Source organism: Daucus carota, chromosome 9, assembly GCF_001625215.2.
Source record: "Daucus carota subsp. sativus chromosome 9, DH1 v3.0, whole genome shotgun sequence".
NCBI classification, from domain to species: domain Eukaryota; kingdom Viridiplantae; phylum Streptophyta; class Magnoliopsida; order Apiales; family Apiaceae; genus Daucus; species Daucus carota.
The window spans coordinates 7598058-7619867 of NC_030389.2; the positions used below are offsets into that span (position 1 = coordinate 7598058).

Below are 21810 nucleotides of genomic sequence, written 5' to 3' on the forward strand. Positions count from 1 at the left end.
GTTGCTGATAGTATAAACTTTTGAGTATCGTTGTGTGTAAGCACTACGTTTTACGTTTGTAAGTTGTAAGATGATAATCGGGATTCGAGGTATTGTAATATAACTTAAGTTGTGGCTTGTTTCATACTATAACCTGAAGCGATCCGTGGATGTTTAGGGTCAATGCATATATTATTATTGTTTACAGGTTTATATTGTTGTGTGGCCCCCAAGTCTATGACCCGGATTTGGAGGGCGTCACAATTTAGTTCTTTGATAGTTTGATTGAGAAGAACATCTCCATTTGCCATTAAAGCTGAAACTAAATGAACGAAAGTTATTTAATTTGGCCTAGTTTGAATACATGTCCAAATCCAAAAATGAGAATCGAATGAGGAGAGTGTTTAAATATAGCACAAGAATCACTACTTGACGCTTATTATCTAACAGCAAATGTATAAATGATACACCCCACCCTCGCTTGTAATTATCTGGGTTTTATTCACTTTGAAATCAAGTCATGGCATAAAACCCACCTAGAACAACCGTGGTCTAAGCCAATCTAAGAGCACAAACATGGATATAAATAACTATTTACCGTGAGGCAGGCCATACCTTTGCTACACCCGAATCCTCCGTCCTCCAATACTCCTTCCCAAATCACGAATATGAACAGCTGAAGAATCACGGGGGATGTGATAAGTGGTATTTATACACACTTATAGGCCTTCATTTCCACTTAAATTGGTTGGTTGTACTTAAGTGTTTAGTGTCTTTTGATGTGTTTTTATTGTTTTTCTGTGCAGGTCACGAGTTGAGGTGATGAAGTGATTTTCTATCAATTTAGGTTGTTTTTGGTGCATTATTTGCAAGAATGGAGAATTGTGGATTCATCACGGCTTGGGATTTTGTGGGTACATCTTCTACAAACCCTCACGAGAGCACACTCGTCCACTAGAGCTATCTAGGGGTTTAAAGGGCTTGTTGCATGTGCTAAATGCAACCGTGATCACCTACGGAAGTGGTACTAGGAGCGAGGAAGGACATACACGCGAGAACGAGCTGAAAACGAAGAAACAGGGCTGCCATCACAGTCAGTAGCGCGCCCGCGCTAACTAATAGCGCGCCCGCGCTATCCTCGGGACAACTAGCGCGCCTGCGCTAGTTTAGCGCGGTGGCGCCCAGCAGAAACTCCCCGGGCCGATTTTTACAGCTTTTCTGATGGATTTTCGCAGCGGTCGAGGCCCGATTGACTTAGTCAATGTATTTTAATTTCTCGTGTGTAAAAACCCTAGCCTCATAGTCATAGTTTTAATATAGAACAATATCGTAGTTTCAGTTTAATCGTTCAAGCACATTATCAGTTGTATTAGATCGTTCTTTGCGAGGAAGTGACAGTTTCGAGCGAGTTCGTGAACATCAATCTGTAACGTGTGATCTTTATTATTAATTCAAGCATTTTTATTCCATTTAATTCTTGTCTTTTATTTACCATGTTATCATTAGAATCCATGATGTCGATTAGTTCGATTATGAACTAACCGCCTTCATGGGATTCTAATGGATTTATTGATGTAGTCTAGTAACGAATGTAATTACTTGATTGTGTGATATACATTGATTTCTTTACATGAGTCGTGCTTATTCTTCTTAGGAGCGTAGCTAACTTCTAAGTTGTTTGTTAATTCTTTCTGAAGCGAGAGTGGATGATTGAATTTAGAACTATGCCATGTAAACATAGGATTATGTGAATGAAACATAATTTGTGATAAACTTGAACTATTTTTATCACCCTGTGTAATCACGATAGACGACTTGTTATTAAACCTCTCTGCTTACACTACCGCTATAGAGATATAGGGTCTGAGCTTTGTTGGTGTCCATGAGATTTCTATCTTAATTGTGGATTTTGATTGGTATGATATGTGTGCAACGAGAGTTGGCATGTATTACTTTCGTGTTGTCTGATTAGGATCAACAGTCGCATGTTACTTAGTAATTTCAATTCTAGATGAATTCGATAATGAAGTTAGAATCCCATGTGTTTTCCTATTCTGAATTTGATTAGTAATTTTAATTATTAGTATAAAAGAAACCAATCCTTGTTAATTGTCTTGGCAGTGATAATTGATCATACATTGTTGCATAGGTGCGTATTCTTAATTCACCAGTCTCTGTGGGATCGAACTTAATATATTACTTGTGATCACGTGCGCTTGCGTGTAGATTTTTGCGAACAAGTTTTTGGCGCCGCTGCCGGGGACTCGGTGTTAATTAATTAGTTTATGTACTTGTCTTCAGTGTGCATTAAAATTCTCTGACTAGGATTCTATTCTCTTCTCACTTTTCTTCTTTTCTTTATTTCAGGTACTGGGGTCGCGTTTATGCAAACACGTTCTCAGACCCGTAAGAAAGCAATTGATTCATCTTCTACTTCTTCTTCTGATTCTGAAACAATGCCAGAACCTGAAGCACAACCAGACAGCAAGGCATTGAAGGATTTCTCTATGCCAAAGATCGATGATATCCAATCAAGCATTGTCAGGCCTGCAATCGCAGCCAAAGCCTTTGAAATCAAACCAGGAACTATTCAAATGGTCCAGAACTCGGTACAGTATGGGGGTTCTCCTACTGAAGACCCCAATATGCATATACGGAATTTTATAGAGATCTGTGACACTTTCAAATTTAATGACGTCTCTGATGAAGCTGTGAAGCTAAGGCTTTTCCCATTTTCACTGAGAGACAAGGCTAAGGGATGGTTACATTCTTTACCATCTGGTTCGATTACTACATGGGAAGATCTAGCTCAGAAATTTCTCACTAAATTCTTCCCCATGGCAAAGACTGCTGCATTACGAAATGCTCTATCTCAATTCTCTCAACAATCAGGAGAAACATTCTGTGAAGCCTGGGAACGATATAAGGAGATGCTAAGGAAGTGCCCCCATCATGGCATGCCGGATTGGATGCAAATAAACAGTTTCTATAATGGTCTTGGACCTCAATCCAGACCTATGCTTGATGCTGCTTCTGGAGGTGCGCTATGGGCTAAGAGTTATGAAGAAGCTTATGATCTCATTGAAATGATGGCTGCTAATGAATATCAGAACCCTACTCAAAGACTTACTCAAGGGAAGGTAGCCGGAATTCTTGATCTTGACACGTCTACAGCCATAGCAGCTCAACTTAAAGCTCTCACGATGAAAGTCGATTCTCTGGCTCACCAAGGAATTCAACAGCCAATCTCTATTTGCGAATTATGTGCTGGTACTCATGCTACTGATCAGTGTGCCATTTCTAGTGAATCAGCACAATTTGTGAGCAACTTTCAGAGAGGTCAACAGCCTGCTCCAGCTACTTATCATCCTAACAACCGAAATCATCCGAATTTCAGCTGGAGTAATAATCAGGGTTATAATCAGCCTCAACAAGGATTTCAACAGGGACCTAAACAGTATAATCAGGCTGGAAATTCACAACAGTATGCACCTAAACAGCCATATCACCCCCCGGGATTTCAGAATCATGGGCAATCAGCTAACGAAAGGTCTGACATGGAAGAGCTAAGGCTCATGTACAAGAGTCAAGCAGTAACTTTAAAAGCCTTGGAGACACAAGTCGGTCAGTTAGCTAATGCTTTACTAAGCAGACCACAGGGGAATCTCCCTAGTGATACAGAAGTACCAGGTAAGAGGGACCCTAAAGAGCAAGTCCAATCCATTACGCTGAGATCTGGAAAAACTACAACAGGGCCTACCTCAACATTAGTACAAGATCAGGGTGATGAACCGCAAGAAATTCCAGCAGAACTTCCTTCGAATACAATTGGCATCAACCCTACTGTTGAAAAGGATAAAGCTATTCCTGCAGCTGCTCCGATGTCAAAACCAGTATATCCACCACCTCCATTTCCTAGGAGGTTAAAAAAACAGCAGCTGGATAAACAATTTGGTAAATTTCTAGAAGTATTCAAAAAGCTTCACATCAACATTCCGTTTGCTGAAGCACTCGAGCAAATGCCTAGTTATGCCAAGTTCATGAAGGGTATTCTTTCAAAAAAGCTAAAGCTCGAAGAGTTAGAGACAGTGGCTTTAACGGAGGAATGTAGTGCTGTACTTCAACAGAAATTACCACCTAAGCTTAAAGATCCGGGAAGCTTTACTATCCCTTGCACTATTGGGAAGTTCTCTTTTGATAAGTGTCTGTGCGACTTGGGAGCTAGCATCAATCTGATGCCTTTATCTATCTTCACACAACTTGGCCTGCCAGAGCTCAAGCCGACAAACATGTCTCTACAGCTGGCTGATCGCTCGATCACATATCCGAGGGGTATAATTGAAGATGTGCTAGTCAAGGTTGATCAATTAATATTTCCAGCCGACTTCGTGATTCTTGACTTTGAAGAAGACAAAAGGATTCCTATCATCTTGGGTAGACCATTTTTAGCCACCGGCCAAACATTGATCGATGTCCAAAAAGGGGAACTTACAATGAGAATACAAGATCAAACTGTCACGTTCAACGTATTCAATGCAATGAAATTACCAACTGATGAGGAATCTTGTTTCAGTGTGGATGTGCTAGACACTACGACAGAAGCTAATAGCCAGCGGGTTTTACAGAATGATGCATTGGAAGCAATCCTTACCAATGATGAGGAATGGGACAGTGAAGAAGAATTGGAAGAAATCCATCATCTTAACTCATCACCTTGGAGAAGGAATTTTGAACCACCTGTCGAATCTCTTGGCTTGGAAGAACAAAAGGAAGATCACAAACCACTACAACCATCAGTAATCGAAGCACCTAAACTTGAACTTAAACCACTACCGGATCACTTAAGGTATGCTTTTCTTGGTGAAGGTTCTACTCTTCCTGTTATTATTGCATCTAACTTGTCAGGTGAGGAAGAGGAAAAACTTTTGAGGGTGCTAAGGGAATTCAAAACAGCGATTGGTTGGACCATAGCTGATATCAAGGGCATCAGTCCCTCCTTTTGTCAACACAAAATTCTCATTGAAGAAGGAAGCAAACCTTCAGTGGAACAACAAAGAAGGCTAAATCCTATCATGAAGGAGGTTGTAAAGAAAGAGATTCTTAAATGGCTTGATGCAGGTATCATATATCCAATTTCAGATAGCTCATGGGTGAGTCCAGTACAGTGTGTGCCTAAGAAAGGGGGCATGACAGTAGTAGCCAACGAAAAAGGGGAACTTATCTCAACTAGAACTGTCACTGGTTGGAGGATTTGCATGGACTACCGAAAGCTGAATAAAGCTACAAGAAAGGATCACTTCCCTCTGCCTTTTATTGATCAGATGCTTGACAGGTTGGCTGGTCATGAATTCTATTGCCTATTGGATGGGTATTCTGGCTATAACCAGATTGCTATCTCTCCGGAGGATCAAGAAAAGACAACCTTTACATGCCCTTATGGTACATTTGCGTTCCGAAGAGTACCTTTCGGCTTATGCGGTGCACCAGCCACTTTTCAAAGGTGCATGATGGCAATATTCTCAGAGATGATCGGCATCAATGTGGAGGTATTCATGGACGACTTTTCCGTATTCGGAACATCTTATGACGAATGCCTCACGAATCTGAGAATGGTTCTTAAGCGATGTGTGGAAACTAATCTGATTCTCAATTGGGAAAAATGTCATTTCATGGTGCAAGAAGGAATCATATTGGGGCATAAGGTATCTGCCAAGGGACTAGAAGTCGATAAAGAGAAGGTGAAAAGATTGCATGATCAGCGGTTGATTCAAAAATCTTTTGTAGTAGGTCAATTAGTTCTATTGTATAACTCTCGATTGAAGCTGTTTCCAGGGAAACTCAAGTCACGCTGGTCAGGGCCATTTACAGTCAAGACGGTATTTCACCACGGTGCAGTAGAAATCTATGCAAAATCACCGGATGAATCATTTAAGGTTAATGGACAACGGTTGAAGCCTTACTTTGGCGGAAATGTGAATCGTGAGGTACAAACCACGATTCTTCAATCGGAATCGGATTAATTCTGGACTTCACGTCGAGCTAACGACGTTAAACAAGCGCTTCGTGGGAGGCAACCCATGCATTGGAACCACATTGTACCATTGTAAACCTCAAAAACACAAAAATCGAAAAAATCAGCCCTCGGTGTCAGACACTAGCGCGCCCGCGCTAGTGTCCAGCGCGCCCGCGCTAAGGTGCACAGCGCGCCCGCGCTACACTTAGCGCGGCCGCGCTACTGACTGCCGGAACTGGCGAATTTTCTCCCAAAAATTATTTTCTTTTCGTTTTTAAAAGCCCACAATCCTAATTTTGCATGCCTAGCCCGAAATACATCCCATAAAACCCTAACTCAGCTCTCCAATCCTTATATAAACACAAAACACATCTCCAAATCCCATTATAATTCTCTAAACCCTAATTATATATACACATCCATACACAACCTTCATCCAAATCTCTCAAAACCCACTACACACAAACCTCTTGCAACTCTAATTCTCTATCAATGGCACCCAAAAGAGCCCGAAGATCACAAGGACCAAGCACCCAAGCCCCTACATCTAGCGATTCTTCCTCTATGGGTGAGGTTGAGTTCACCTCTGATGGTGCACGAACCGAGTTTCAACGGCTTATGAATAAGTCGATAGTTAAGGAGAGGGGATTCCTACCCACGGCGGAAGATGGTGAGCTCTTGAACATGATTCAAGAACGAGGTTGGGAATCTTTTTGCGAGGCTCCGGAAGCGGTTCCCTTGGCTATTATTCGAGAGTTTTATGCTAATGCCAAGGAGAATCGAGATGGATTCACGGTGGTACGAGGAATCCGGGTTGATTATAGTGCGGAGGCGATCCGTAGAGTTATTGGGGGGCGTGCCAGGCGCCGTAATGAAGAAGATTGGGTGGTTGAGAGGATTGGGCGTGCTAAACGCCGGTTTGATGATGATCCAGTTGATCTTGATCGATTGGTGTATGATATGTGTGTGCCGGATACAGCTTGGAAGATGACAGCACCTCCCTTGCCGGCACATGTCTCTTTTCCAGCAGCCGGGTTGAACCGGTATGCGAAGGCGTGGAACGCCTTCCTCTGTGCTAACATCATGCCATCTTCACATGGGCATGAGGTGACAGTGGAAAGAGCTATTCTACTCTTTGGGATTGTCTCAGGCAAGTATATTGATCTGGGACATGTTATTCATCAGGGGATTCTGAGGTTCTTACAGGGAGGAACCACTGGTGCCATTCCATATGGCACAATTGTGACGAAGCTCTGTCGATCGAGTGGTGTTCGTTGGCCAGCCAACGAGCAACTACAGTTGCCAGGAGCACCTATTGATCATTCGGCGATCAGTCGGATGACAGAGTGGGATGGAGGAGTTCCCCACCCTCGAGGCCTTGGGTACATATATGATGAGATGCCAGGGGGACGTCCAGAGTTCGTTAGGAGAGAGCGTCCTAGAGCTTCGGGAGCTGGTACTTCACAGACGGAGAGGAGCTCCGAACCAATGGGGGATGTTCATTATCGCCGATTAGCGAGACGGATGGACACCATGCATGACATCCACCAGAGGTTTGCGTTTGATTTGACACAGGCTCTAGGTAGTGCTTTTCAGGCACAGGGGGTCACAGTTCAGTGGCCGGTATTCGGAGCAGGGATGCAGTATCCTCCACCTGATTCACCTCCAGCAGAGGAGGTGGAGGACTCGGACTCCGAGTAGGTATGCGGGTGCTCTAGCCTTTTTATCACTTTCAATGGGGACATTGAATATTTTAAGTTTGGGGGTGGTAATCTAAGGAAGAGCATATTAGTATGTAGTTTATTATTGCATGGGTTAGTTAGTTCATGTAGTTCACGTTTATTTTATTTTGCTTTGATTATTTCTCACGTTTTTTTTATTTTCTCACGTTTTCTTTCTATTTTTTCTCATTTTTTTTTATATATTACATGTTTAGTGGTAATTGTCGTAGTTAGTATCACGAGCATTTGCATGAATTATGAAGTTAAGCCAAGCTAATTGCCTATGATGAGTTATGTGCGTAGTTTTTGATTAGTAGTTTCAATTGCAATGCTAGGTTAGTACTTGGAAATTGTTTGTGTTGGAAATTGTAATTCACATATGTTCTTGAGATAGGATTTAGACGAAATTCCATGAATTCTAGGATTGAATTGAGCATCCTTCAGCTTAGGTCTGTAAATCTTAAGTTTGGGGGAACTGAAGAGTAGATATGCCTTTCTAATAGAAAAAAAAAAAAGAAAAAAAAAAGAAAAAAAAAAATAGTAGTAAATAAATTCACTAAAAAAATAAGTGGTAGAATTAACTAGGTTGAGCTCACTAGTACTCGAGTAATTAAGTCTGAGGGGACTTTGTGCCTAACAACCTAAAACCCTTCGTGGTTTGGGATTGTTGACCCAACGCTCGCTACATGGGTATTAGTGCATAAATCTTTAGGGATCTCAACCATTGCACGGTTAAATAAGCCACTAGAATAGAGTGAATAATTGGTGTGTGAAGTCTTGTGGTGTTCGTAACGCATTTACACTGCGAAGCGCTCTGACCTTAGACCGAGCAATTAATCACCAATAAAAAAAAAAAGAGACAAAAAGAAAAAATATATATAGTGAATAAAATAGAAGGGTGTGGACATTCTTTGGGACCTTGGCTTTTAGTTGGACTTGAGTGACGGGGTGTTAGTTTTAAACTTTTACAATTCTTGATTGGGATTCTGTGGGAGTAGTAGTTTTTGTCTTGTCTCAATGAAAGAACATGCTTGCACACACGGGCACTCCACACTTGTAAATAGAAGAGTAATTGACTTAGTAGCGAGAGAGATGAAATTCGAGAACATTAGCACAATCTGAGGTATTATAATTGGCAAGGCAATTACTTCATAGTTCACTCATTCATCACGTAGTTGCATTCATGCATTGCATTGTATTATTGTATAGTGTCGTTGACGCTTGAGGACAAGCATCAGTTTAAGTTTGGGGGTGTGATAAGTGGTATTTATACACACTTATAGGCCTTCATTTCCACTTAAATTGGTTGGTTGTACTTAAGTGTTTAGTGTCTTTTGATGTGTTTTTATTGTTTTTCTGTGCAGGTCACGAGTTGAGGTGATGAAGTGATTTTCTATCAATTTAGGTTGTTTTTGGTGCATTATTTGCAAGAATGGAGAATTGTGGATTCATCACGGCTTGGGATTTTGTGGGTACATCTTCTACAAACCCTCACGAGAGCACACTCGTCCACTAGAGCTATCTAGGGGTTTAAAGGGCTTGTTGCATGTGCTAAATGCAACCGTGATCACCTACGGAAGTGGTACTAGGAGCGAGGAAGGACATACACGCGAGAACGAGCTGAAAATGAAGAAACAGGGCTGCCATCACAGTCAGTAGCGCGCCCGCGCTATCCTCGGGACAACTAGCGCGCCTGCGCTAGTTTAGCGCGGTGGCGCCCAGCAGAAACTCCCCGGGCCGATTTTTACAGCTTTTCTGATGGATTTTCGCAGCGGTCGAGGCCCGATTGACTTAGTCAATGTATTTTAATTTCTCGTGTGTAAAAACCCTAGCCTCATAGTCATAGTTTTAATATAGAACAATATCGTAGTTTCAGTTTAATCGTTCAAGCACATTATCAGTTGTATTAGATCGTTCTTTGCGAGGAAGTGACAGTTTCGAGCGAGTTCGTGAACATCAATCTGTAACGTGTGATCTTTATTATTAATTCAAGCATTTTTATTCCATTTAATTCTTGTCTTTTATTTACCATGTTATCATTAGAATCCATGATGTCGATTAGTTCGATTATGAACTAACCGCCTTCATGGGATTCTAATGGATTTATTGATGTAGTCTAGTAACGAATGTAATTACTTGATTGTGTGATATACATTGATTTCTTTACATGAGCCGTGCTTATTCTTCTTAGGAGCGTAGCTAACTTCTAAGTTGTTTGTTAATTCTTTCTGAAGCGAGAGTGGATGATTGAATTTAGAACTATGCCATGTAAACATAGGATTATGTGAATGAAACATAATTTGTGATAAACTTGAACTATTTTTATCACCCTGTGTAATCACGATAGACGACTTGTTATTAAACCTCTCTGCTTACACTACCGCTATAGAGATATAGGGTCTGAGCTTTGTTGGTGTCCATGAGATTTCTATCTTAATTGTGGATTTTGATTGGTATGATATGTGTGCAACGAGAGTTGGCATGTATTACTTTCGTGTTGTCTGATTAGGATCAACAGTCGTATGTTACTTAGTAATTTCAATTCTAGATGAATTCGATAATGAAGTTAGAATCCCATGTGTTTTCCTATTCTGAATTTGATTAGTAATTTTAATTATTAGTATAAAAGAAACCAATCCTTGTTAATTGTCTTGGCAGTGATAATTGATCATACATTGTTGCATAGGTGCGTATTCTTAATTCACCAGTCTCTGTGGGATCGAACTTAATATATTACTTGTGATCACGTGCGCTTGCGTGTAGATTTTTGCGAACAGGATGCGACAGAACAGGAATTGAACTACGACCCTAGCAGCTGTCTATGCCTGGTGCTGAATCAGGTGTACCTCCATGACCCTTTTATGTCAGTCTTGCTATGTGATGGTAACGGAAATAAGGCGCAAAGACATGTGAGAACTGAGAAGCGATGGTATAGCTGTGATGGCAAAGCTGCAATTTTCAATTTCATAAGGGTATTGTCGTCATTTCGCAACCAATTTCTTGGCATATTTTGCCCTTGGTTCTTCTTTTATATATAAGAGTAGATTCTATATCAACATCACCGATTGTGGCGGACATGGATGAAGGAAGGTTTGTTCTTGCTTTATTGATGTGAAATATAGTTTGTATAGTTTTCTAATTATACGAACTACTTGGAGAACATTATAAAGAATCGTGTATCTTATGTTCTTATGTATTTTTTGTCCAGGGATGAGAGGTTGATTTTAGGGTTGCCTCGAAATTGAGTGTTGGCAGCCTATATTGGGTCTTGGTCTTTCCTTGTTATGTCTTCCTTTTTTTTCCCCTGTTGGGAGAATATTATGTGTGCTAGTATATTTTTGGCAAGGAAGTGGAAATTTGTGTATGGTTGTGTCTTCAATTTTCTAGAGATGCCTTAAAATTCAGTTAGCTGTTCGATTTTCCGGAGATGCTAATTCAGTTGGCAGATTATTTTTCTTGGACCAGGCCGTTATTCATAAATGTATATTTGGCTTGCCTTCGGGTTCTGCTCTATTTATGAGGTGTATTTTGCATGGCTGAGTATTTGTTTGTATTCCTTGGATTGTTTTTTCTTCTGTTATGAAGGCTGGAATAATTTTTCAGTTTTCTACAAGTCAGTTGTTGGTCTTTGTCATGAGGCTGAGGGTTTTATTTGTTGATTTGGTGGACGCAGGAGGTTGTGCTTGATTACTTAATGTGGGGTTGTTTTATTGGTTTGCATGATCTCTGCTACACGAATATTTGTTAGCAGTTTAGAGCCTGGTGCTCACATTGGTTTTTTTTTTCTCCATGATTCTGTAGTTTGTTGGTATGACAATGGGTGCTCTGATAAGGACAGGGGATCTGGTAGTTTTGAACAAGAAAAGCCAATGTTAAGTTAGACCAAAACAAAAAAAGTGCACAACAATTTAGCCATCAAGGATATCCAGGAAGAACTGACTATCAATAAATTACAGAAGATGAAATTGTCAGAATCTATGACCCTCTGTGAATATGACCTCTTGGCTTGGAATGAACTCAAGGTGGAAGTGCACGCTTCTTTTGTTCTCCCAATATTGGTCCTAATGGAAGTGAAAGAAGTTCTGTTGGAGATTGATATATGTTGTAGTATCATAGGTTCTGTTGTAGTATCATGTTACTCTATAGCTTGGCTCTGTACTGTTATTTGTTTGTTTTTGTACTTTGCTTCTTTTGAATGAAATTCTGGGTTTTCAAAAAAAAAATCTTTGGAGCATATCTGATAGAATTTTTTTGTTAAGGAATTTAACATATTAGAACACTAGATTTTTAATATAATTTTATTATGTATTAATGATTTTTAGTAATATTATTAAGATTGTAATAAGGTGTCTACTAATAACATAAAATTTAAATATAATTTTTATTATTATTATAGTAAAGCTTTTATTTATTAAGATTCTGTTAAAAAATTCAGTATTTCACTAGTCGATTTGTTCATATAATATCATTTAATAACGTGTTCTTTTCATATATATTATTCTTTATAAAAATTAACTACAGAACACTTATGTTTATTAAGATTCTATTAAGTGATCTAATACAAATTCTACCCAATTCTCTATTATAACTTAAATATTATTTTGCTAGAATATAATAAAAAAATATATTAAAATTAACTACAGAACACTTATATTTATTAAAAAAATTAACTACAGAACACTTATGTTTATTAAGATTCTCTTAAGTCATCTAATACAAATTCTACCCAATTTTATAAAGATTCTCTTAAGTAATCTTAAAATTATAGTGAGTTCTTAAAGTTTCTTAGTGAGTTCTTTAATTTATTTATTCTTAAATTTATATAACAATAAAATATTTGTGAAGTCATATTAATTTTACAACGTCTTTAAAAACAAATTCAAGTTTCAAATTAATAATATACAAATTAATCTCTCATAAATTTATTATTATTATAATTGGGTGAGAAAAATTATATGAATTTTTTGGGAAGGTGAATAGAGATTTGATAAAGTTTGTATTAAGGATTTAATATTTTAATTCATACGGAGATTCTATAATGTGTTCGTGAAAAGTGATAAAAATAATTATATTTCCATATAAGACTTTAAAAAGAATTAAAATAAAAATAATATCACTAAGGTCTATTTTTAATATCAGCAAAATCTCTTGTATTTATTATTATTATGAGTTAAAGAAGATAATCACATTCATTGTTTACCGTTGTAGTATATTTTACCTACAAATTGACATCTTTTTATTATTCAATTACTAACATTTTTTTACAAGATTCTTTCAGGTGTTCTTTAAACACATGATAATAATTTACGATCAAAATATTTTATTTTATTAAAATTAGATGACAGGATATAAATATTTTAAATTATTAAAATAAGATTTGTTTTAATCCATGAATTTTTCATCAATGTGACATATCTTATGGAATAATTTATATTTTCAAATTATTTCGTACTCATTTCATAGATATTCTTTTAAGATGTTACTTACGAATACGATAAAAAATTCACCTTGTATTTTAGATGGTAAATTTTAAAAATAAATAAATTAATTCATTAAGTGTCCTGCTAATTTAAAATTTTCAGATATTAATTTACTATGTTCTTTTGTAGACATTCTTTAAGTTGTTACGTAGCCATATAATAAAAATATATGGTTATGTTCTTTTAAACTTTACTAATAAAGATTTATAATTTTGATTAATATGAAGATTCATTAATGTATTCTCAAAAATACTAAAGTTCTAATTGTTGTAATATAAAAGTCAATGTAATTTTTGAGTAAATATTATGAATTTTCAGTTCTATACATTTTTCATATTTGTTTATATTTTCACTTATGTGGATTCATTTGAGTGTTCTGGTGTAAGATTCAATATTTAAATATCATAGTGTAAGATTCAATATTTTATTATTTTAAAATACAGATTCTATTAAGTTGTTTCTTTATTTGTTAAATTACAACATTTGCTTTGGAGGTAAGAATATGAAGAGAATCCTCAAAAGAATGGAAAGGAGCTCACTTGTAAAAAGTAAATCGTATTACAAAAACATAAACAAAAAAAATTATTAAGGTGTTCGTGGGAGATTCTTTAAGGTGATCGAGATGGTTAAAATAATATTTAAAATAATCTTTATTATAATCTTTATTATAGTGAGTTCTTAAAATTCCTTACTAAAATTTTTTTAAGGCATTCTCAATAGTGTTCTTTAATGTGAACTATTAATTTGAAATTTAAAATAGATAAAAATTCTTCATAATGAAATTCATAAAAGATAAAAAAAATCACTTGTTTTAGAATTTGTTTTATTTAGTAACAACCATTCCATTGATGATGAAGAACCTTTTTTCCACACATAGTGTTCCACTGTATATGCATGCAACAAATAATAATAGAATATTTTTTCTCCAATGTTTTTCTTATTAATAAATCAAATCGATGTTGAATTTTAAATCAATTAGTGATAGATATAGTTTAAACTGATTAGATAATGTTTTGAAGAATTTTTAATTTTTGTTTCAAAAAAATACTTTGATGATATAAAAGATAGTAGAACTCTAAAAGAATCACTAATTTAATCTATGGTAATATATTAATTGTAGAATTTTTAATTTATATTAATAGTGCACCCAATCTTCATACAATCTGTTTAAAAATGGTAAAAATAATGTAAAATATGTATCATTGACTTACATATAATGTATCATTAATGGTAATATTTCTAAGATATCAACATACATGGAAACAATTTGAATAGTATTTTATATGGAACTGTAACGGTGAATTTGATGGCAATACAAGATTCAATCTTTTTAATTGTGGAAATACAATTAACAAAATCTTATGATTGATATGTATATAACGATAATTAAAATATGTTAATTAGATCAGTGATATCATCATAATGGAATTAATTAAGGAGAGTAAATTATATTTATTATCTCCTTAATAAAGGAAAGTTTTGTAATAATTGTGCACTCAATACACTTAATGATACGTATAAGATTTTTAATAGGTGAAAAACGTTCCATGTACTGCCCTTGTACATAAATTGATTGTATTTATACCGTATGGAGTATATCAATCTGATCAGAAGATCAAGACTGATCCGACGGATAGAAATCACGTCTCTCATGTCTTTCGCTAACCCTCCGTCTATTTTGAACCTCCCCTATATATATATATTATACTTATATATATATACTATAAAAAAGCCAACATGGGTATATTTTGTAGTTCGTACTTTTTATTTACATTTTTTGGTTTCGTCTCTCCGTTTCGTCTTTCCATGCTATACTACTGTCTAAAAAACCGTGTCCTATTAGGACTCTCTCTCCCAGTAGAGATTGCAGACAAAACCAATTCCCAGTACATATATATGCATCTCTAAAAGACACTGCTGCCAGACGCATCAAACTCCACACAAGAATCACAGAGTTATACATACATACACAATGTCTAATCGCTACACACACAACAAAAACGAAGGCTCAAGAGGCGCATTCAATCCTAGAAAACAACAATTCGTCCCCCAAAACCCTAATTCATCAGCACAAAAACTCTCCGATTCTCTCCGTCACTCCGATCCGGCGCCGTCACATCGTCTGCGACCGCCGGAAACAGGCTCACACGGAAAGACGGCGCTTCGGTGCCTCATCAGACGCGGAGTGGCAATTTTGTAAAATATTTGCCACATGATGAGGCGGTTGCTTCTGGATTGGCTGCTGATGAAGGTGGATTGGATCCTATTGAGTCGCAACGTGTTGTCGATTTGCTTAATCGAGAATTGTCGCGTTTGCTGAAATTAAATCCTCGGGAATTCTGGAAAGAAGGTTGTTGTAAATGCATAGCTTTCATATTTTGGTAGTTTGTTGTTTTGAATGTTTGGCTGATTAATGATGTCAATTTTCAAGTTTGCAGAGTAGTTCTTACAATTTTATCGTAGCGTTGTTAATTTAACGAATAATAATAATCTTAAGTGGCTTAGTATTCAGCTCACAGTTTTGCTGGAATTTATACAACTTAGTTAGTTGGTACTTAGTAGTATGTTTGACACCTTAGATTTCACACAGATGATTATTTATTATGATAAAATAGAATGAAATATTAGAAATAGAAGAGTGAATATGGTAAGACTTTGAGGTGATACATTGGTCTCAAAGCAAATACTAATCCAGTGTAAAAAAGAACAATTGTTTCGAATTTAACGAATGGAATAATTATTACAGCATTCTGTTTATTTTTTCTATTGTTGTTACAGTGGCGGGTGATACATCCTTGCACGATTTTCTAGAAAGTTTCCTGAAATCTAGAACTAGATGGTATGATTTTCCATATCGCGGAGCTAGAGGAATTGTTGCAGGAACTATTGTTGGGGAGTATGAATTAAGTAGGCGTGTCTATATGGTACTATATCGAATGTAAGCTATATTCGCTCTTGTGAATCTGTTTTATTTGATTCCATTGCCTTTACTAATGCTGGTTGCGATTTCTAATCAGATCTTCCACTCGAGATCCAGGAGCTAAGGCTGGGGATAGTCTTAGTCCAAAAGATCATGCAGGTTAGTCATTACTTGCCTTCAGTTGTTAAGTTTGGATATCACTTGTTACTTGTAAACAGTGGAGGAGCCAGCATAAAAATAAAGGGGGATTTTTTCATCAATCTTTACATAAATTTGAGTTAAAATCTTAACATCTCTTTTAGATATTGATTTAAACATTTTGACGAGAATTAACATGAAAATTTGTCACGGCTTTCTATTCGGATTCACATTTCGGTTTTTGTAACAAATATTTATGATTTATTCTACTTTTAAATTGAAAATTCTTTTCTTTGCCTTTAATTTTCAGAGTTGAAAGAAATAATACTTTGTACATTAATTATTTTTAGATTACAAAAAATATGGAATATACGTCAGATAATGTTGTACTACACGTATGCATCAGAAGACTGACACCGTCAAATTACTATATGCAGTTTTCTTTATTGATTTTTTTATTTTGAGGCTGACTATATGCACTTGGATAAGCCAACATAGGTATATTTTGTAGTCCTACTTTTTATTCACGTTTTTTGGTTTCGTCTCTCCGTTTCGTCTTTCCGTGCTATACTACTGTCTAAAAAACCGTGTCCTTTTAGGACTCTCTCTCCCAATAGAGATTGCAGACAAAACCAATTTTTGGTCATCTATCTATCTATATACAACACATATGCACAAGTCGAGCTTGCCGCTTGAAGTGAGTTGATCAAAATCTGAAAATGGCGAGCGGCGGCGTAGCTAGAGAACTCACTTCCAAAGAGGCCGACATTCAGAAGATGTTGGCGGCTGAGGTGCATCTCGGTACCAAAAATTGTGACTTTCAAATGGAACATTATGTCTTCAAGCGCCGCAACGATGGTACTTTTTACATCACATTTTGTTTCTTTCTTGTTTTTCTTTACTTTCTTATATCCGATATATAAATCAAACCAAACCAAACATATTTGGTATATCGCGCTCACATAGAAATTTTAATCTCAGTAAATTAATAATTTTAATAAATGTTGTTTATTTCTCCCGTGAAGGATGAATAATTAGTTTCGTTGTATATATGTCTTGATATTGGTTAAATCTGGGAGTAGTTTATGTCGGAATTGTGTACTTTAAGGGTCAGATAGGATATAGAATGATTAGATAGTTTATTGCGTTGGCTTGATTAGGTGTATTTTAATGAGTAGGTATTTATATTATCAATTTGGGCAAGACATGGGAGAAGCTTCAGATGGCATCCAGAGTCATTGTTGCCATGGAGAACCCCCAGGACATTATTGTCCAGTCTGCCAGGCCCTATGGTTAGAGAGCGGTGTTGAAGTTTGCTTAGTACACGGGTGACAATGCTATTGTTGGCCGTCACACTCCCGGTACTTTTACTAATCAGTTGCAGACGTCGTTTAGTGACCCCGTCTCCTCATTTTGACCGATTCAAGAACTGATCACCAGGTTAGTTAGCATTTAATTGTCGAGCTTGCTTTTTATTTCGCTTAAGGATTATATTTTGGCTGTATATATATTGTACAAATTTTCATTGTATTTACTTGATTGATCTTTTAGATTTATTTGCCTATTTTCTTTCCTAATGATGGTAAACTGCCTGCAGCCCATCAATCCACTAGATGCTTTTCAAGTTTGGGAAGTTTTTGCTTTTGCCGAGTGCCGACTGCGCTGCACATTCTCTTCATCAGGCTGCGGGACTGGAACAGGAACTGGTCTAGGCGGCCTACCTCCAACTACAGGGGCAACTGGACGTGGACCAGGCATCTCTTGGATTTGTTGCATACCTAATTCAAGTATAGTAATATGAAAGATTATTACATATGTGAAAAAATAATGATTTTAAAAGGGCGCTTGATCTGAAACTTTACCAGGATTTTGTCGCAAAGATGCATTTCCATATCCAGCAGCAGATTGACCTGTAGCCGGAAACTGTGTATTTTCAAGAATAATGTTATTTGGGAGCACTGGTGGAAGAGGGCGGCCTTCCCTATATGCCTCCATAAGATAGAGGGCAATACAAAATTCCCTCAAAGAAAGCATACTGTCATTATCTTGATCAGACAAGTCCCAGACCTGCTTTAAGATCTCTGGCATAATTACAAAAGTGAAAGCATGATTAGAGCCCAATATAATTATTGGTCTAAATCCAGCCTAGCACCTTGAAAAGCTGCGCTTGGAAACATTCCTACAATTGCCTTCTGTGACACGGATTCGCCTATGCGATATGTAGACATTGGTATCCCTGCAAATAACAAAGGGAAACACGACATTGGTTGCCTCTTCTGGATATTAGCAAGGATGGTCTTACAGATGCGTGGTGTCATCAATCAAGGACCCAAATGAGAGGTTATGGTAAGGACAGAGAATATTTTTCATTTTGAACTTATTGATAGCATAGATTTTATGTAGTTTGCAAAAGATCCTTAGATCTTAGCCAATTTTTAGTGAAGGTTGTTGCAAGCGAAAACTCACCTGAACCATCTATCTTGCAGGTTGACGGCAAAGGAAGAAGAAGAGGAAGCGGCATCAGCTGATTATGTAGATTACTCTGCTCCTGCTCTTGGCGGAACTGATCAGTGGAGTAGCCAAATTCCTGATGCTCAGTGGAACAATGAAGGGGTTCAAGCTGCTATTCCTGCTGTTCCTAGAGCTACTGGCTGGACTGCTTATGCTGGTGAGAATTTAAAAAATCACTAATATTAGTTCTCAATAGTTTTATTTTCCAGGATAATAGCAATGTAATTGTATGCAACAACTACCAAAATTACAAAAACATCTTTGTTTCTTTAAGCATTTGTATGCGAGTGCTTTAAAAACCAGTCAACTCGTGTGAGAAATTGGCTGATTCCTCGGATTGGTCCTTGAGTTGATTTCATACTACTCGGGTTGCAACCTGGTTTTGACCAATATCAGATCAAAATCGGTGACAATTGGTCAAAGTCGATGATATTTTGAATAAGATATTTCTATTTAAATTGATAAATCTAGAATTCTTAGATAAGATTTATTAAATAGAATAAACTCTAACATCGTGTTTTACATAATTTAATTAGATATTAGATAATAATATATACATGTTTAATAATGAATATATAAAATTAAAATTTTAATATATCCAAATTTTTGACCCCGAGTACTCATCCGAGTTGGTTAGAGTTCTGATGTTTACAACACTGGTATATATATCTTGGAATGTCAGAATTTTCATTTGTCTTGTGGGTTGGCTTATATTTGCAGTGCCATCCGCCGATGGATGGGATGTTGCACCTGAGCCTACATTGGCTGCCGCACCTGGACTGGATATCACTCAACCAGCTGTTGTTGCTCCAACTTGGGAATAAGCATAGTTTTTTTTTTTTGGTCAGGTGGGAATAAGCATAGTTGAAAGTGTGGATTTTTGTTGTTTTTACTTTAAAAGTTTTCCTGCCAATCAGTGTTGATGGTGAATGTTGTTTCTGAACAACTTCAAAGATATTGTAGCTTAATAGAGAAATTTTGACAGCAATGACCATAGCCCGATGTCTCTCTCTTCATCTCAGCGAGCTCCTATGCTACTTTTCGAACATCTGCGAGTGAATGATTTGTTCAGCATTTATAAACTGTGTTGTTAGTATTCCAGCTGCTGGAAATTGATTGTGTGATCGGAGAGAGTCACAAAGAGTTGTTGCCTAATTCTTCTGGTCCTGCTGCTATTATTCGAATCTTTGGCGTCACAAGAGAAGGTATCATACTGATTTGCATCTTTCTAATTTGATCGATGTTTGAATTGGCAAAATCTGGTGTTATAGTCCTTATGTTATAAATTTGTGTCAGTATTTTCGTTTAGTGTTTTACCACAAGTAAATATGTGTACACTATTATATTATGCTAATGATCACATATATTAGCTTGATTTTTCTGCTGTGATTCTCTCTGATCGTTGAGCATGTTCTTTTTCTGCATCACTTAATTAGTTAAAATTGAAGTTCATAATAATATGCTTAATTTTGGGTGTTTATTGAGACTCTCTTTTGCTGTTTCTTTTTTCTTTCATTTTTGTTGCAGATTCCTTATGTTGGTGTAAAGATGAAAGAGGTATAAAGGACTTGATTATAACATCTATGGTTTCTTCATTCTTGTTCTTACTGGTGCCTAAACCTTAGTTTCAAACATCTGAGCAATAGGTTATAGGTCTCATTAGAAGACCGGTCTACAGGCAAAAAGAATGCGCCTGTTCTTTTTTTTTTTTGAACATATAGACGCTCCATATTAAACTTAAATTTTCTGACTCATGTCTGCTGAGATGGAGATCCATGCAAGTTATAGCATCTCATTAGCATCTTTCCCAAGTACATTCAGACATCATGCTATTCATGTTTGGCATGTCTATTATCAGGCTTTTTAATTATTAATAGAAACTGAGTACTGAGAAGAAGAGGATGCATTATATTGCTACCCTCAGTATACTGCCAGAAAACAAATACCTATTATCTTATCTTATGCATATACATAATTCTTGGTAAGAAACCATCTCAACGGCAAAGATATTCTCTACCACACCAATTATTTTCTCATGTTTTAAAATAAAATTAAAAGCGTTAAAATATTATCTATAAGTTTCCATCAGCTTATTTTTATTCATGTTGGCAAAAATTTGCTATTGCCTTGATGTATGTTACACAAACTTTTTTATACCAAATTAATGATGTGAGATTCTTTCATAAACAATCATATGAGTTGCTTATTCAATAATAATAAAATTAACGAAAATGCCCAAATAAAAGAGGGTCTCAACGAAAATGCCCAAATAAAAGAGGGTCTCAGTAAACACCCAAAATTAAGCATATTATTGAGTCTCAGTAAACACTCAAAATTAAGCATATTATCGGTCCATGCAGGTGGGTCAAACTTATGCAATTATTTTCGTTAATTTTATTACTATTGAGTTGCTTATTTAATAATAATAAAATACCATTTTATTTAATTAATAAAAAAACACAAATAAAATGATATTAAGCTTATAAATAATCAAATTAAAATTATATGGTCGCCCGTGCTTTGCACGGTTATAGGCTAGTTATATTAATATAAAAACAAGTTGCATCTCATCACGCCTAAAATAATAATTTAACTTTTGCATTTTTGAGGAACAGAACAAAACATTTTAAAAATATTGCATATGTACATGAATATATTAAACAGAAAACGTGTGCAATAATTAGTCTATTCATCATCACCATTTTGTTGAATGATTCTACAAACCTTCAGTTGCAATTGTGCAGACGTCGGAGATGATAACTGCAGATTACCTAGTTGAGGAGTCTTTCTCGGTATGTTAAATAATTAAGGAATTATATTGTGTTGTTAAATCGTAGAAGTAACATGCTGACATCATTTAATTGCTCGCTCACATCATGAGTGCTGGTTGTTAGGAATAAGAAATATTTGTATCGTTAAATGATTGTAAAGAAAGACGGATTATATAAATCTAGTCAAAAAAGACTTTATATTCATCACCTCCACCAATTTGTTGCAACATGTGCAGCCGTCAGAAGATGACAATTATTAAGTTAGTTAGAAAAAGTA

The 21810-nt window shown here is 36.4% G+C and overlaps 1 protein-coding gene, 2 long non-coding RNA genes and 1 other non-coding gene across 7 annotated transcripts; 2 read left to right on the forward strand and 2 right to left on the reverse strand.

The window, feature by feature from the left end:
• Nucleotides 1-2831: 2831 nt before the first annotated feature.
• On the reverse strand, nucleotides 2832-2938 carry LOC135149815 (small nucleolar RNA R71). The gene has a single exon (XR_010288030.1). It is a non-coding gene; the product is annotated as a small nucleolar RNA R71 (small nucleolar RNA).
• Nucleotides 2939-15003: 12065 nt separating this feature from the next.
• Nucleotides 15004-16273, forward strand: LOC135149305 (uncharacterized). Of its 2 annotated transcripts, none has more exons than XR_010287703.1 (3): nucleotides 15004-15543; nucleotides 15972-16131; nucleotides 16211-16273. It is a non-coding gene; the product is annotated as an uncharacterized LOC135149305 (long non-coding RNA). The 2 variants fall into 2 exon arrangements; XR_010287704.1 differs by having other exon boundaries at nucleotides 15972-16117.
• Nucleotides 16274-16734: 461 nt separating this feature from the next.
• LOC108202127 (uncharacterized) lies at nucleotides 16735-20414 on the forward strand. Of its 3 annotated transcripts, XR_010287408.1 has the most exons (5): nucleotides 16735-16749; nucleotides 16851-17109; nucleotides 17430-17691; nucleotides 19483-19967; nucleotides 20290-20411. It is a non-coding gene; the product is annotated as an uncharacterized LOC108202127 (long non-coding RNA). The 3 variants fall into 3 exon arrangements; XR_010287405.1 differs by lacking the exon at nucleotides 16735-16749 and having other exon boundaries at nucleotides 16821-17109; nucleotides 20290-20414; XR_010287407.1 differs by lacking the exon at nucleotides 16735-16749 and having other exon boundaries at nucleotides 16833-17109; nucleotides 19611-19967; nucleotides 20290-20413.
• On the reverse strand, nucleotides 17872-18593 carry LOC135149257 (uncharacterized). Its single transcript, XM_064084452.1, has 2 exons — nucleotides 18114-18593; nucleotides 17872-18029 (listed from the first exon to the last, which is right to left on the reverse strand). The coding sequence occupies exons 1-2, from the start codon at nucleotides 18337-18339 to the stop codon at nucleotides 17872-17874; spliced, it is 384 nt and encodes a 127-aa protein (XP_063940522.1). The 5' UTR covers nucleotides 18340-18593.
• Nucleotides 20415-21810: the final 1396 nt, after the last annotated feature.